This window comes from Ahaetulla prasina, chromosome 4, assembly GCF_028640845.1.
Source record: "Ahaetulla prasina isolate Xishuangbanna chromosome 4, ASM2864084v1, whole genome shotgun sequence".
Taxonomy (NCBI): domain Eukaryota; kingdom Metazoa; phylum Chordata; class Lepidosauria; order Squamata; family Colubridae; genus Ahaetulla; species Ahaetulla prasina.
Genome location: NC_080542.1, coordinates 136,781,991 through 136,795,866, shown reverse-complemented (window position 1 = coordinate 136,795,866; position 13,876 = coordinate 136,781,991). Strand labels below are relative to the sequence as shown.

At 39.6% G+C, this 13,876-nt stretch overlaps 1 protein-coding gene across 2 annotated transcripts in view; it reads right to left on the bottom strand.

Moving 5' to 3' along the window:
- Positions 1-1,647: 1,647 nt before the first annotated feature.
- Positions 1,648-13,876, bottom strand: part of ESYT2 (extended synaptotagmin 2) — an 82,265-nt gene continuing 70,036 nt past the window's right edge. For both annotated transcript variants that reach the window (XM_058179752.1, XM_058179753.1), the window contains 9 exons: positions 13,649-13,723; positions 12,897-12,983; positions 11,850-11,999; positions 8,091-8,476; positions 7,386-7,484; positions 6,928-7,059; positions 3,967-4,072; positions 2,991-3,040; positions 1,648-2,897 (listed from right to left, as the gene is read on the bottom strand). In XM_058179752.1, coding sequence (XP_058035735.1) covers positions 2,852-2,897; positions 2,991-3,040; positions 3,967-4,072; positions 6,928-7,059; positions 7,386-7,484; positions 8,091-8,476; positions 11,850-11,999; positions 12,897-12,983; positions 13,649-13,723 — 1,131 coding nt within the window. In that variant the 3' untranslated portion in view covers positions 1,648-2,851. The remainder of the gene's footprint in view (positions 2,898-2,990; positions 3,041-3,966; positions 4,073-6,927; positions 7,060-7,385; positions 7,485-8,090; positions 8,477-11,849; positions 12,000-12,896; positions 12,984-13,648; positions 13,724-13,876) is intronic.

Genomic DNA, 13,876 nt, shown 5'->3' with positions numbered 1-13,876 from the left:
TCCCAAAGGCAGAAAAAATGTTTTACTCATCATTCAGATTTTGGTCCAAATTTTCTCCATCTCTTTATTGCAGAACTATTTTCAATATATTTCACATTGCATCAATGCATTTTTTTTGCATTTCATGCAAAATACAAAAGATTTGACCTCATTAGAAAGAACAGAGAAGATGATACGGAAGAAAACATTACTTTGTGTACCTTAACATCAAACTAAAGGCTTATTTTAACATATTAGTGGACCTTTGTTTCTCCACATTTTAAAAATTCTTTTTGCTAATTTTAGTTTTTGATTGCAAAAAAGAAGCCCAAAGTGCTAGATCGTTCTGCATACATTTGTTGATATTATGAGCCTCCTCTTCTCACCACAATCCCTTGTTAGTAGAATTCAAATATAACTTTAGAAATTGCCACTTAAGCAATGCCACCATAAAGTACTCTTAGTCACTGATGTCACTTTAAACCACAGCAGAATGCAAAGGTTAGAAGATCTCTTGGTTTTCTTCAGTAAAACTTCAAATTATGGGTTTATTTATTTATATCTTTTTTTCTCATAACTATATATAATGGCTGAATCATCCTCTTGCATATTTTCCCTTTTTTAGATTTCCCTGAAAGTTATCATGCAGTAAATGCATTTCTGTCATTTAAAAGGAAGTGAGGACTGCTAACCTAAGCTATGTTGTGATAGGAGTTACTCATGCTATTCTATATGAAGCCAATGTCTGAATGAGATTATAAAGTCTATCTAATGAGGCACATACATAATAAAACATAGGAGAAGCATACATGCCCGTGTGCAGGTACATCACACTGAAATATAGACAACTGATTCTCAAAACATGATATAAACAATCTGCTACATATATTACAGGCACTTTGGTATCCTTAGTAGTCTAGTTATTTATAGGGCACAATGGGAAGATCTCTACAAGCTTCAGTGAAGACTGTTCCTCTTGGAGAATTTCTTCAAAATTGTCTAAGCCAGAGTTAAGATTTTTTGAGTTCAATTATAAAGCTAATATCCCTAAAGTTTATTCACCCATAGAAATAATTTGGCCAGAGGACTTTCTAAGACTCTCAACATTCTGATAAAATTTTATTATTTTATGCTGTTGTATTATTCTTAGAAAGGCATTGCATATATATTCAAGATGGTGTGTCGCTACTAATTTCCATAGAACTATGCCATTTCTTGGGTTAAAATAAAAAAAATGAGTCATTGTTAAAACCATCTGAGAAAGCTTTCAAAAATACTTGAATAAATATAATTAATGTGTCTCCCCCCCTTGATTCTATTCTGAAAGCAACAATGAATAAAATGTTCATACTCAAATAACTAAGCCAATTTTCGCAAACTGTTCTTGCATTTCCTGGGCCTGGGAAAATCAAATGGGGGGAAAAAGCTACACTGATTAGAACAGGGGTCTCCAACCTTGGTCCCTTTAAGACTTGTGGATTTCAACTCCCAGAGTCCCTCAGTCAGCAAAGCAAAGCAAAGCAAAGCTGGCTGAGGGACTCTGGGAGTTGAAGTCCACAAGTCTTAAAGGGACCAAGGTTGGAGACCCCTGGATTAGAACATACATTTGATTTTAAATGACTCACTGGAAGTCTTTTTTCCCCCTGCATTATTGTTATACCGAAGCACTGTGGATCAGCTTCAATGCTGTTTTTTTCACACTCTGTCCTCCCATTCTGCACTGTCATATTCCTTATTGGTAATGTGTGAATGAATCAACTTTGGAACTTGTACTTTCAAAAAGAATGCAGTGCTATGAATGCTATATGGCTACTACATGCATCGATCCAAAAATAAAATTTAAAAAGCTGCTCAAGGCACCAATACTGATAGTACTGAAACAACTGTAAAAGAATCAAGCAGAAATTCAAAAGTCTCTACAGCTTGAGTTCGTTATTTGCTGGTATTCCACATACAATTGTAAACATGCTTTAAAACTCAGTTATAAACTGTTTTCCATCGCTAGCAATCAATGTGATATCGCAATGTTGTATCAGGGTGGCTGCCAAATCCTAATTCCGTTATATATCTTGAGCATACTGTTGCATAGGCATTTCCCTACATTATGGATAGGGCAAATAAACCTTTAATAAGAAGCAGTGAATGGAAGAAACACGGTACTGTACTACATAAATCTTCATTTTCACATCCTGGGTAAATATATAATATATGCATTTGTGAATTATATGCATTATCTGAACAAAACTCAAAGAATACATTTTTCAATATAAATATTAAAGGTTAATATTTTGTAGTTCCCTTTTTTGCAAATCTTTAATCATACATCATTACATCAATAGTTTTCATTTTTTAAAAATAAGAAACTCTTAAATCCATAATATTAGTAAAATTAAATCCATTTTACTAGCTATGCTATTCTCAAATTTGTTTTAAAATTTTTATATCATACTTTTTTTCAAAGAAAATAGTTTTCTTTGATATTTTTTTCTGCATTTACACCTCTGAGGAAAATGCATTGTAAAAAATAGTATCTATTTACATGCCAGATATCTTGATGAGACACAAATAAGGTAGAAAAAATGAAAGATAGCCCACTTTTCTTAAGGACAGAAATGCCATAACAGGACCTACAGAAACAAATGTTTATTCTACAAACCCTATTGCACATTAAAATTGCTGTAACAAATGGGGAAAAAATTGTTTATAAGTAAGCTGACTTAAGCCTACGGTAAAATCTCAAAATATTATAAAATGGTTGGGGTGATGGGCCAAGTAACTAAGGGTTATAAAAAGTAATATTGGTACAATGCTGATAAAGTACATAAAGATTGGCAAAGATATGCTAACAGGAGCTTTTGGAATTCAAAGCTGCCTAAGATGCAACGTTAGGTCTTGTCCCATCTTCTGTCAAGTCATACCTATGAAACAAACAGAAGAAAAAGGAAACAATGAACTCTTATCCAAATTCTCAATGAGGTAAAATTGAAAAGGCATCCTACGGCTGTACTTACCACTGAGTACAATTTTTGGAAAGTTCTTCTGAAGCCAATGGTATTAATACCTGTGAGAACAAAAAACTAAATTATGATTTGGTTCTGTGGAAAGCCATCCTAGATTCTGGCTTTGACTCCTAACCCCCTGTATGCATAAAGTCTCGCAAAAGTGAAATCTGAACCGTGATTCCAATACAAAGTTAACCCCTTCAACAACTGGCTCTGCATGGATGCACATGCATGGATCTTAAATCCTTAGAAGAAATACACCAAACAAAGTAAAAGTAACTTTGAGGGTTGTTTTTTTACAACTCAAATTTTTATACATTAGCTCAATGGGATCTTGCTACAGAGTGCATAAAGAAGAAAAAAAATAAGCAATTCTGTTTCAGAATCAGATCTAGGTAAAGTTTATGGGATTATGCCAATAATCCATCCCCACCCTCTTGGCTTTTTGGAAAGGCCTCAGAACATGGCTCTGCCAATTGGCATAGGGTCCCAATGGGGGTTATCTATGCTAGAGATGGCTAACAGCCTACGAAAGAAGATTTCAAGCTCCATGCTGCTCATGTACTTGGTTTATCTAATTCCTGTTAATTTTAATATTTTTAATGTTTGCATGCTCTTCCTTTTACTGCCTTATTAGCTGCCCAGAATCACCTGGATAGTGAGATGTGTGGCATATAAATTAAATAAATAAAAAAACTTTGCCAAAAAAAAAAAAAAAAAAGGGAAACTGGCCGATATTCTACAATACTTCAGTTCACATTTATTTGCCACATTATCCATTTGTCTGAAATGGTGTAGGTTTTCCATTAGGGATGTATTAGTAGGGATAGCCATTTGTCTGAAATGGTGTAGGGTTTCCTGCCTGGGCAGGGGGTTGGACTAGAAGACTAGAAGACCTCCAAGGTCCCTTCCAACTCTGATATCATCATCATCATCATCATCATTATCCAAGTACTGCTTTTTTTTTTACATCTGTGATACTCACCTTACCAAGCAGACCTTTATCTTTAGACAAGAATCCTCCACTGTTCTTCACTGCAACATCTAAAGTTCTTCTCTGTAGATCAGCCAATGAAACGCTGAAATCAAAACTGAGAAGGGAAAAATGTTTCAGATAAGAATATAATCAAAGTACCCCGTATATACTCGAGTATAAGCCGACCCGAATATAAGCCGACCCGAATATAAGCCGAGGTACCTAATTTTACCACAAAAAACTGGGAAAAACTATTGACTCGAGTATAAGCCTAGGGTGGGAAATGAGGCAGCTACTGGTCAATGTAAAAAATAAAGATAGAGCCAAGTAAAATAACATGAATATTTATTTGAACGAAAAACAATAAAAGTGCAAAAGTGCAAAATGTTCGGCGCTCATTTTTATTATGCAGCGCCCCCTGCTGGACATCTATCAAAAATACAGTATCTTTTAAAAGTACATCGAGACGTAGACTCGAGTATAAGCCGAGGGGGGGCGCTTTTCAGCACAAAAAACGTGCTGAAAAACTCGGCTTATACTCGAGTATATACGGTACTTTGAAATCAGGAGATCTGTGGCTTCAGAATATTTGGCTAAGGGGCCCTGAAAATCAGTGGGATTTTTGAGATTGCAACTGCTTGACTCATATCTATTAGTTCGGGATAGTTCGGGATAGTTTGGACCAAGATTGCGATGATCCAACCGAGATGACGGAGACACGTCTTGTTGAGGCTATTTGGGATGAGTTTGATTCTGTGGCTCTCGAGGACGTGGACAGGTTGCTGGGGAGGTTACATGCAACTACATATTTACTGGGCCCGTGTCCTTCCTGGTTAGTGCTGGCTGCTCAGGAAGTGACACGAGGCTGGCTCCAGGGGATTATAAATGCTTCTTTGGTGGAAGGGGTTTTCCCCGCCGCCTTGAAAGAGGCGGTGGTGAGACCTCTCCTCAAGAAGCCTTCCCTGGACCCAGCTATTTTGGGAAATTATCGTCCAGTCTCCAACCTTCGCTTTGTGGCGAAGGTTGTAGAGAGTGTGGTTGCATGGCAGCTCCCCCGGCACCTGGAGGAAGCTGTCGATAGACCCGTTCCAGTCCGGCTTCCGACCCGGTTACAGCACGGAGACGGCTTTGGTCGCGTTGGTGGATGACCTCTGGAGGGCCAGGGACAGGGGTTGTTCCTCTGCCTTGGTCCTATTAGATCTCTCAGCGGCTTTTGATACCATCGACCATGGTATCCTGCTGCGCCGGCTGGAGGGATTGGGAGTGGGAGGCATCGTTTATTGGTGGTTCTCCTCCTATCTCTCCGACCGGTCGCAGACGGTGTTGACAGGGGGGCAGAGGTCGTCCGCGAGACGCCTCACTTGTGGAGTGCCTCAGGGGTCGATTCTCTCACCTACCCTGTTCAACATCTATATGAAGCCGCTGGGTGAGGTCATCAGTGGTTTCGGGGTGAGTTATCATCTGTACGCTGATGATACTCAGCTGTACTTTTCCACCCCGGACCACGCCAACGAAGCGGTCGAAATGCTGTCCCGGTGCCTGGAAGCTGTACGGGTCTGGATGGGGAGAAACAGACTCAAGCTCAATCCCTCCAAGACGGAGTGGCTGTGGAAGCCGGCACCCCGGTATAGTCAGCTGCATCCGCAGCTGACTGTTGGGGGCGAGTTATTGGCCCCAAAGGAGGTGGTTCGCAACTTGGGCGTCCTCCTGGATGGACGGCTGTCCTTTGATGAACATCTGGCGGCCGTCTCCAGGATGGCTTTTTGCCAAGTTCGCTTGGTCCGCCAGTTGCGTCCCTTCCTTGACCGGGATGCCTTATGCACAGTCACCCACGCTCTGGTTACGTCTCGGTTGGATTACTGCAATGCTCTCTACATGGGGCTGCCCTTGAGGTGCACCCGGAGGCTGCAGTTAGTCCAGAATGCGGCTGTGCGAGTAGTAATGGGAGCCGTTCGTGGCTCCCACGTAATACCACTGCTCCGTAGTCTGCACTGGCTTCCTGTGGTCTTTCGGGTGCACTTCAAGATTTTGGTTACCACCTTTAAAGCGCTCCATGGCTTAGGACCCGGGTACTTACGAGACCGCCTGCTGTTACCATATGCCTCCCAACGACCTGTACGCTCTCACAGAGAGGGTCTCCTCAGGGTGCCGTCCGCCAAACAGTGTCGGCTGGCGGCCCCCAGGAGTAGGGCCTTCTCTGTGGGAGCATCGACGCTCTGGAATGAACTTCCCCCTGGCCTACGTCAAGTGCCTGATCTACGGACCTTCCGTAGTGAGCTAAAAACACACTTATTTATTCAAGCGGGACTTGATAGTTATTGATAGACAATAGTTTTGATTTTAATTTGGGGTTTTATTGATATTTTTAAAATTTTAAATTCAAATTCTTAAATTATCAGCCTTTTGCAATTTGTTACGTTTTAATTGTTGGTTTTAATTGTATATATTCTGTGTCTTATCTCTGGCTGTACACCGCCCTGAGTCCTTCGGGAGAAGGGCGGTAGAAAAATTTAATAAATAAATAAAATAAATAAATTACGTAAGGAACATTTCCCCCTGCAAAATTATTTGTCTTCCACATTTTTAATGCTCATTTTAATACCTATATTACCCTCAAGGCATTGCTCCAAATTCTACTTTGTTGAATTATAGTATTTGTATCAATTAATACCCAACTGATTAGGCTTTTTTTGCGACTTATTTTCTATTGTGATCATACTGCTAAAAGACTCATTTTTTTCTATAATCTTATTTATAGAGATGGTAACAAAATAAACCAGGAGATGCTAATTGGATACATCTGCATTTATTTTTATCTCCATGCACTGCACTTATAGTAACAGTGAACTGTTAACCCCTTTCTAGATGCCTTCTTAAAAATCAATAGAAGTAACATTTCAGTACAAAGAAAGAAATTTTAATAATTTCCCAACTTTATGTTGTAAAATCAGGAACCAGATTGCAACATACGCCTGATCAAACACCGGGTTTAAATTCTTCTTTGAAACACTTGTTTTTCTTCTTCCTGATCTCCTCTTGTCAGGCAATAAATACATTCGAACATAAGGGTCGGAACCTTCTTCTGAAAAGGCGATTAGGTTTCTACAATAAAAGAATATAAAATATCCAGATCAGAAATAGTTAATAAAGCAGCACATCTGCAAATTTTGACCAATGCTTGGTCAGGAACCGTTTCTCTAGGATTCACTGATCTCTTTTTTTTCCCATCTGCCTGGATACAAGTCCTCAGCCTGGATTCCAAAGAGAATCCTGGTTAGTCAAAATCACAGTTGAACGGGGAGATTTAACTGGAGGAATAATTTTTGACGACATGGGAGAGAAGAAAGCAGACCCTTCCCAGTTCTTCAGCATAGCTACCATACCTTGCAGATAAATTGATAAATGCAAGAAATATATAATAGGATCACCTGCATGTGTGCACAACCACCATAAGTTTGTTTCTCTGTGAACTGTGACGAATTGTTAACTGAATCTGGCCCAGTGGAGACTGTCCCAACGTTGTTCCACTACAAAAATCAGGATAATACAAAACTGTCAATGTTCAGCCTCACAATGACACAACAATAATTCTCCCTTTTGTGATTTTGTGAATATATTATATCCCAATGACAGAAATATGAAATAAATACTTCAATAAGAACCCTAAAGTACTATTCTAACCCACCTGCATACATAAGACAATCCTAATGAGATTCTGTACGTAGAATTTACAATTCATTCTGATTTTCCAGCGTCAGGGGAAAAGTCTTGTTATGAACAGACACAATTAAAATACAGAATATTAAGTAATTGTTGATTGTGAAAATATGTTTTGGTTTTGAGAAGTAACAATATAAAAACAATTCTGCTTATTGTGCAGAAAATTGGGCGGGGGGTGGGGGAGAATACCGGCAATATATAAATTGTGGGGGTGCCGAAACTGGTGCTTTTTAAACTTGCAAATGAATATCTGAGTCAAGGTGGAGACCTCATGAAAATGTCAACTCAATGCGCAGATACTGTAAACAAAATGCAGATATTATGCTTAGAATCATGTTGGAGAGAACTTAAAAGTAATAATGCCAATGTAAAGAATAGATACAATGTAAAAAAAAAAGAATTTGGAACTGTACTTTTCAAGCTGCCTCAGACGTTGTCTCAGCTCCTGCGTGGCGATGGGGAGAGAGATGTCTGAAGCTATACTTGGAGTGGGCTCTTTGACTGAAAGGTGGCTGGGAGAACCACTCAAATTGGAGGTCAGAAGACTGGAGGAACTTCTGCTGAGATCCGCTGGCCACTGAGGGTTAGGACTGGAGGGGAGGCCTGGTTCTGTCCTGTCAGTCCTTTTATTGGCATCTGCAGCTGTAGAACTTGGGGCTTTGCTCACATCAGCTGCTGGAGAGGACGGGACCTGAGGCTTGAAAGTACCCTTCCTCCCATCTTTGGAAACAGAAGGCCTCTTCACTTTGGCCGTATATTGGTAATCTGCAGATCTCACTTGGTTTTCAAGAGAAAGGATCTAATAGTCACAAAAACAAACAAGAAGACCGCATTCATTCATTCTTACAGTTCAGGGAAAAAAATGTTGCCTGCACACATTGAACGGAGCTTCAAAGGTTGCAAAACCCAGCATTGTGGAGGAAGCTGAGGTACACGAACAGATTACAACAGAACCAAAGCAAACCTAGAAGAGTTGTCTTTGAGGCTATTTTTCCTCTCTCTCCAATGGCTCTATATAGAAACATATCTGGAAAATCTCATGTAGTATGTAATTTATCGGTGAGCTCTGCATAACTATTCATCCCCACCATGATGGGCAAAAGAAAAGTCCGCCTGAATGAAACTTAACTGATAGGAAGTACAAATAGTCCTCAACTTATTTCTAGGGCTTAGAGTCTATTCAAATTGTGTCTGATCCTTAGAAAGTACGACCCTGTTCCAATGGCCACTTCCCCTGATCATGTGTCCACATTTTGGACAATTGGCAATCAGCCTGCATTTATAGTCATTTGCAGCATCCCATGGTCATGTGACCACAATTTATATTTTTGCTGAAAACCATTTTTTTTCTCCTTTGTTTTCATCCTATAGCAAATAATGGGTTTGCTTAACACCTACCATAAAAAAGATAATAAAATCTGGCTGATCACAAGATGGCTGCGGAGAATTAAAAGTACACACCAATCCAGACTCTTCCATTTGTTAAGCACTGCCAACCTCAGATTTTTGCTACCAAGCTTTTTCAGAATCTTTTACAATCTCCCTGGGATTTAATCCCTGAAAAAAATGTGTGAAAAGCTGGCGTTGTATAGAATGCATGACACTTTTAGGCAAAGTATGAAACGCCTTTGTTATTTTAATATGCTATATACCCGTGATGGCAGACCTATGCCACGGGTGCCAGAGGTGGCATGCAGCACCTCTCTGTGGACATATGAGCCTCCTGCCAGCCAGCTGGTCTTCAGGTCTCTGCCATGCATCCACAGGGGCTGGGAGCATGCCCGGGGGGGGGGGCATGCACGTGTATGCACGGGTGTCAGGCCTGGAAACCATACTAGGCTTTAGGGTTCCAGACGCTGCCACATTTTTCCCCTGAGGGGAAGAAGGGGGGCTGAGGGGTATGGTAACATTCTTCAAGCGGTCAAGGTCGGATGGTGTTCATATCTGCAGGAGGAGTGGCGAGAAGATATTCGAATGAACTGGGAGAACGTGGGACCATGTGACCAGCACAAGGGTTATGGGGGTGGGACTCTTGGGGTTTGTATAACTGGGAAAAGAATCCGGAAGTTCAGTTTTGGAATTTCACTCATCGTGTGCCAGTTTCCTCATGCTAGTAAAGAACTCTGAAAGACAATGGCTTCTGAGTTTTTTTTATGCAGAAGAGGTTTTTCTGGAACCTTGACAACGGGGGGGTGGGGGGGGCACATATGGTGGGGGCATGCACGCATTGAGTTTGGGAGGTTCGGGCGCACATTCACACATGCATGTGCGAGCTTTGGGCACGGTCCGGAAAAGGTTAGCCATCACTGCTATATCCCTAGGCATTATGCAGCATAGTAACAGTCATGAAAAGGGTTAGGGCTAATCCTATCCCTAATCCTACCACTACCCCTAATTTTTATTGAAAAGACATATAAGAAAATGAAAGAAGAAATGCAAAATAAAGTACAGAACTTTCTTGTTGAAAAAGAGAGAGGAAAAGACAAAGCATTGACCTACTTGTTCCAACTAGAAAGGCTAGAAATGCATTTTTGCCAAAGTATTTCATACTTTGCCAGTTTGCCTTTTGTCATTGCATTAGAATGCCTAGGAAATGTGTGAAATATTAAGCGTTTTGTACTTTGACATCCCATATTTGGCATTATATAGATTTCCTAGGCATCCTATAAAATGCCTAATTTCAAACATTGATAGTAAGATAGACAAAAGCGAGAGAGAAAGTAATGCAGAAGTCCTGTGGTATCTAAAATGAGATTTACTGAGTCTGCTTGTTGCAAGATGTTCCTTGGAGCATAATATCAGGTATGAGAATAGCATGATAATGTGTGTGGTCTTATTTGTTATCATACACACACAGTACACATATAGTGTGTAACAAATCTGGCATTTCCAGATATTTTGGATACAATTTCCTAGAATCCTTGATTATTGGGTATAAGGCTGATGTTTTTAGAAGGATACGGGAGGCACCAGGTTGCCCTTTGCAGGTGCATATGATATAATATATCAAGGGTGTCAAACTGGATTTTTTCAAGTGCCAGATCAGCATTGTAGTTCTCCTCAGGGGTGCGGGATGGATGCCTCCTTCAGCACCCTGCTGGCCAAAACGGGGCGCAGGGAGTCCGCGCATGGCCCCCCTGCACCTCGTTTTCACCCTCCAAGGCCTCCTGCAGCACTCTGACAGCCATTTTCAGCCAGCAGAGTGCTGCAGGAGGCCATGGAGGGCGAAAATGAGGCACGGGAGGGTCTCACACAGCTCATTTTAGCTGGTCCTTTAATATTTCCAGTCCGGCCCAGCAGGCCTGATTTAAGCACCCCACAGGCTGGATTGACACCCCTGTAATATATGAAAAGAACCTTGGTGGTAAATGATTGAAGTGTAGTATTGCAGGCAAACTCTACCCACAGCCAGGAGTTTGATCCTAATAGGACTCAAACTTGACTCAGCCTTCCATCCTTCTGAGGTTAGTAAAATGAAGAGCCAGATTGTAGGGGTAATATATAAATAATGCTTACATTGTAAACCACCCAAAGAGCACTATGAGGCAATATATAAGCCTAGATGCTATTGTTATGCTGTTGCTATTGATTCCATCTCATCAAAAAAATATCCTTATTTATTGTCTGTTGTAAACATATGCCAATTACGATGCACTATGTGTTGTTTTAAACTCTTAATCTTGTCATTTTAAAGGGATCTATGTCTTGATATAAGGAGCATTATAGTTGCTTTCACTCATTCCAAATGCAAATCTTCTTATAGATTAAGCAGATATAAGAGAAGGAATTGTTTCACATTAAAATTAGACCTCTGGGCATTTCTTCTTAACTTGATGGGAGAAAGCTGACCAAAGCTCTAGGCAGAAGTCTTAATCACTTTTGCTTTTGGGCAGCAAAAGGGAAGCATGGCAGTAACAGAACTCTTGCATGCAAAATATTATGCTCCATCACTGAAATACAGACTCACTATATGGAATATATTGACACTTTCACCAGAGTCTGCAGCTTTGGTCTCAACTTTCAATGTGTCAATCAAGTAACTAAGTTTACAACTTCTGATTCCCAGCAACCACACTTTTAAAATCTTTTCCTGACTTTCTTTCGTAAAATAGAATTTGCATTACCACAATTATTTCATGCTTAATACATTTTAGGAAACTGTTATAATATACCCTGAGTGCAATCTTCATGTATACAGTGCTGTTTGGACCAGAATTGTTAAGATGAAATCTCTGATGCATAGTTAGATCTTCATTTGCAAGGAGTTGGTTAAGAGGAAGCTTAAAATTTCCCAAGGAGCACTGATGTTGTTCATCCTTGACCTATAGAAAAAAGAAAAATAATTATTATATTTAAATGGGCCTCTGGTGGCTCAGCAGACTAAGTCTGTCTGTTATTAACACAGCTGCTTGCAATTACTGCAAGTTCCAAGTCCCACCAGGCCCAAGGTTGACTCAGCCTTCCATCCTTTATAAGGTAGGTAAAATGAGGACCCAGATTGTTGGGGGCAATAAAAGTTGACTTTGTATATAATATACAAATGGATGAAGACTATTGCTTAACACTGTGTAAGCCGCCCTGAGTCTTCGGAGAAGGGCGGGATATAAATTCAAATTAAAAAAAAACACCAAAAAAAAAAAACCTGTATTAAAAAGAAGTTAACAAATTATTGAGTCCTTAATTTATTCAATTAACCTGATTCTTGACCCATTAATAAACTTAATCAGCTTAGAATGAACTCATGCAAAAAAAAAAGGTGTTAGGCATGTTGGCTTTTTCTAATAAAGAAAAAGAGAATACAGTATTTAAAAATAATTCAATAACAACACCAGTATCAATAGTTAAACAAAACATCTTTGTTTCCTTTAATTTGAATTTTGGTGTATTCTCACTTTTCTTACACACTCAAATCCAGCACTAAGAGAAAGCCAAATTTGATATGACATTTATGCTATATTCAGTATAAAGTAAGTTTCACACTATGTTACATATATATCACCAAAAGAATTAAAAAAAATTCTAATCACCTGCCTCACATTTGTTAAGCAAATGATTCAGCACAGGCAAAACTACTATTTCCAAGATAGGATCCCTTGTCTATTCAGCAAAACATTTACAAATTTCGAGAGTATATCATTTTTTGCTGCAATACTCTTAATGCTGCAACCGTTTTGGCATTCTACCCTCAACAGATCAAGCAAATAACTAGACTGACTTACCTCAACTTCTAGCTCTTGTCGTCGTGGATTATGAACAAAAAAAGTGAAATGTTCTTCCCATACGGGTTCATTGGTCTTATAGCGGATCTATTCAAAGGCAGGATTCTTTATTAACATATATGGCAAAAAACAAAACCTACTTATACAGATACACAGACGTTCTTCTCCCTGTGCTCCAAGGACTGCATGTCCTTGGGTAATATACTAAGAGAACTGGACAACAATGGAAATCACAGAGCTGGATATTCAACATACACGTGTATATAAATACTTACAAATATCAAAGTGGTTTGCACTGGGAGTCTGTACCTCACACTCTACAATGGGCTTTGTCCCTCAATGGAAATTACAGATATCAGGATTTTTTTTTCCAGATTAGATTTCTGGAATGGGCGACCAAGTAGCTTTAAGCTTTTATTTCACCTGCATTCCCAATCCAGATCAGAAATATGAGTTGGGTAGAAAGAGTAATGTGAAGGATATTGTCCTCTTAAAGCAGCTTTCAAGTATAGTACTTCTTATCCAAAGAAGCTCACAGTAGTGTGTCCCTTTGAGAAAAACCATGACACCCAATTGTAATTCAGGTCCAAGTGCCTGCAAATCACTTGAGGATGGGAGTAAGGGGTTCCATTAGTTTTGAAGAAAAATGTTAAACGGATTGATGTGATCCTGTATATACAAAACCCGCAAAAAATTAGGATGGTGTGAACTGCATTGCTTTACAGAGAAGGACAAAAATGGTTAAGACTTACCTTGCTTTCTTGTGCGTTATGTCCAACTGTCATTAAGACAAGGGGATTTGGATTACTGTTCATTTTCTTCCCTGACTGAAAATGCAGAAAACAATAATTCTATTACTCTTATATTCTTTCCATCCACACTGTGTGTCACAAATGTATACGAGATATAGGAATCACATAACTTACCTTGAAAGATCTGCACATAGAAATCATTGAGGTTTCCAACCCCTTTACAAGTAT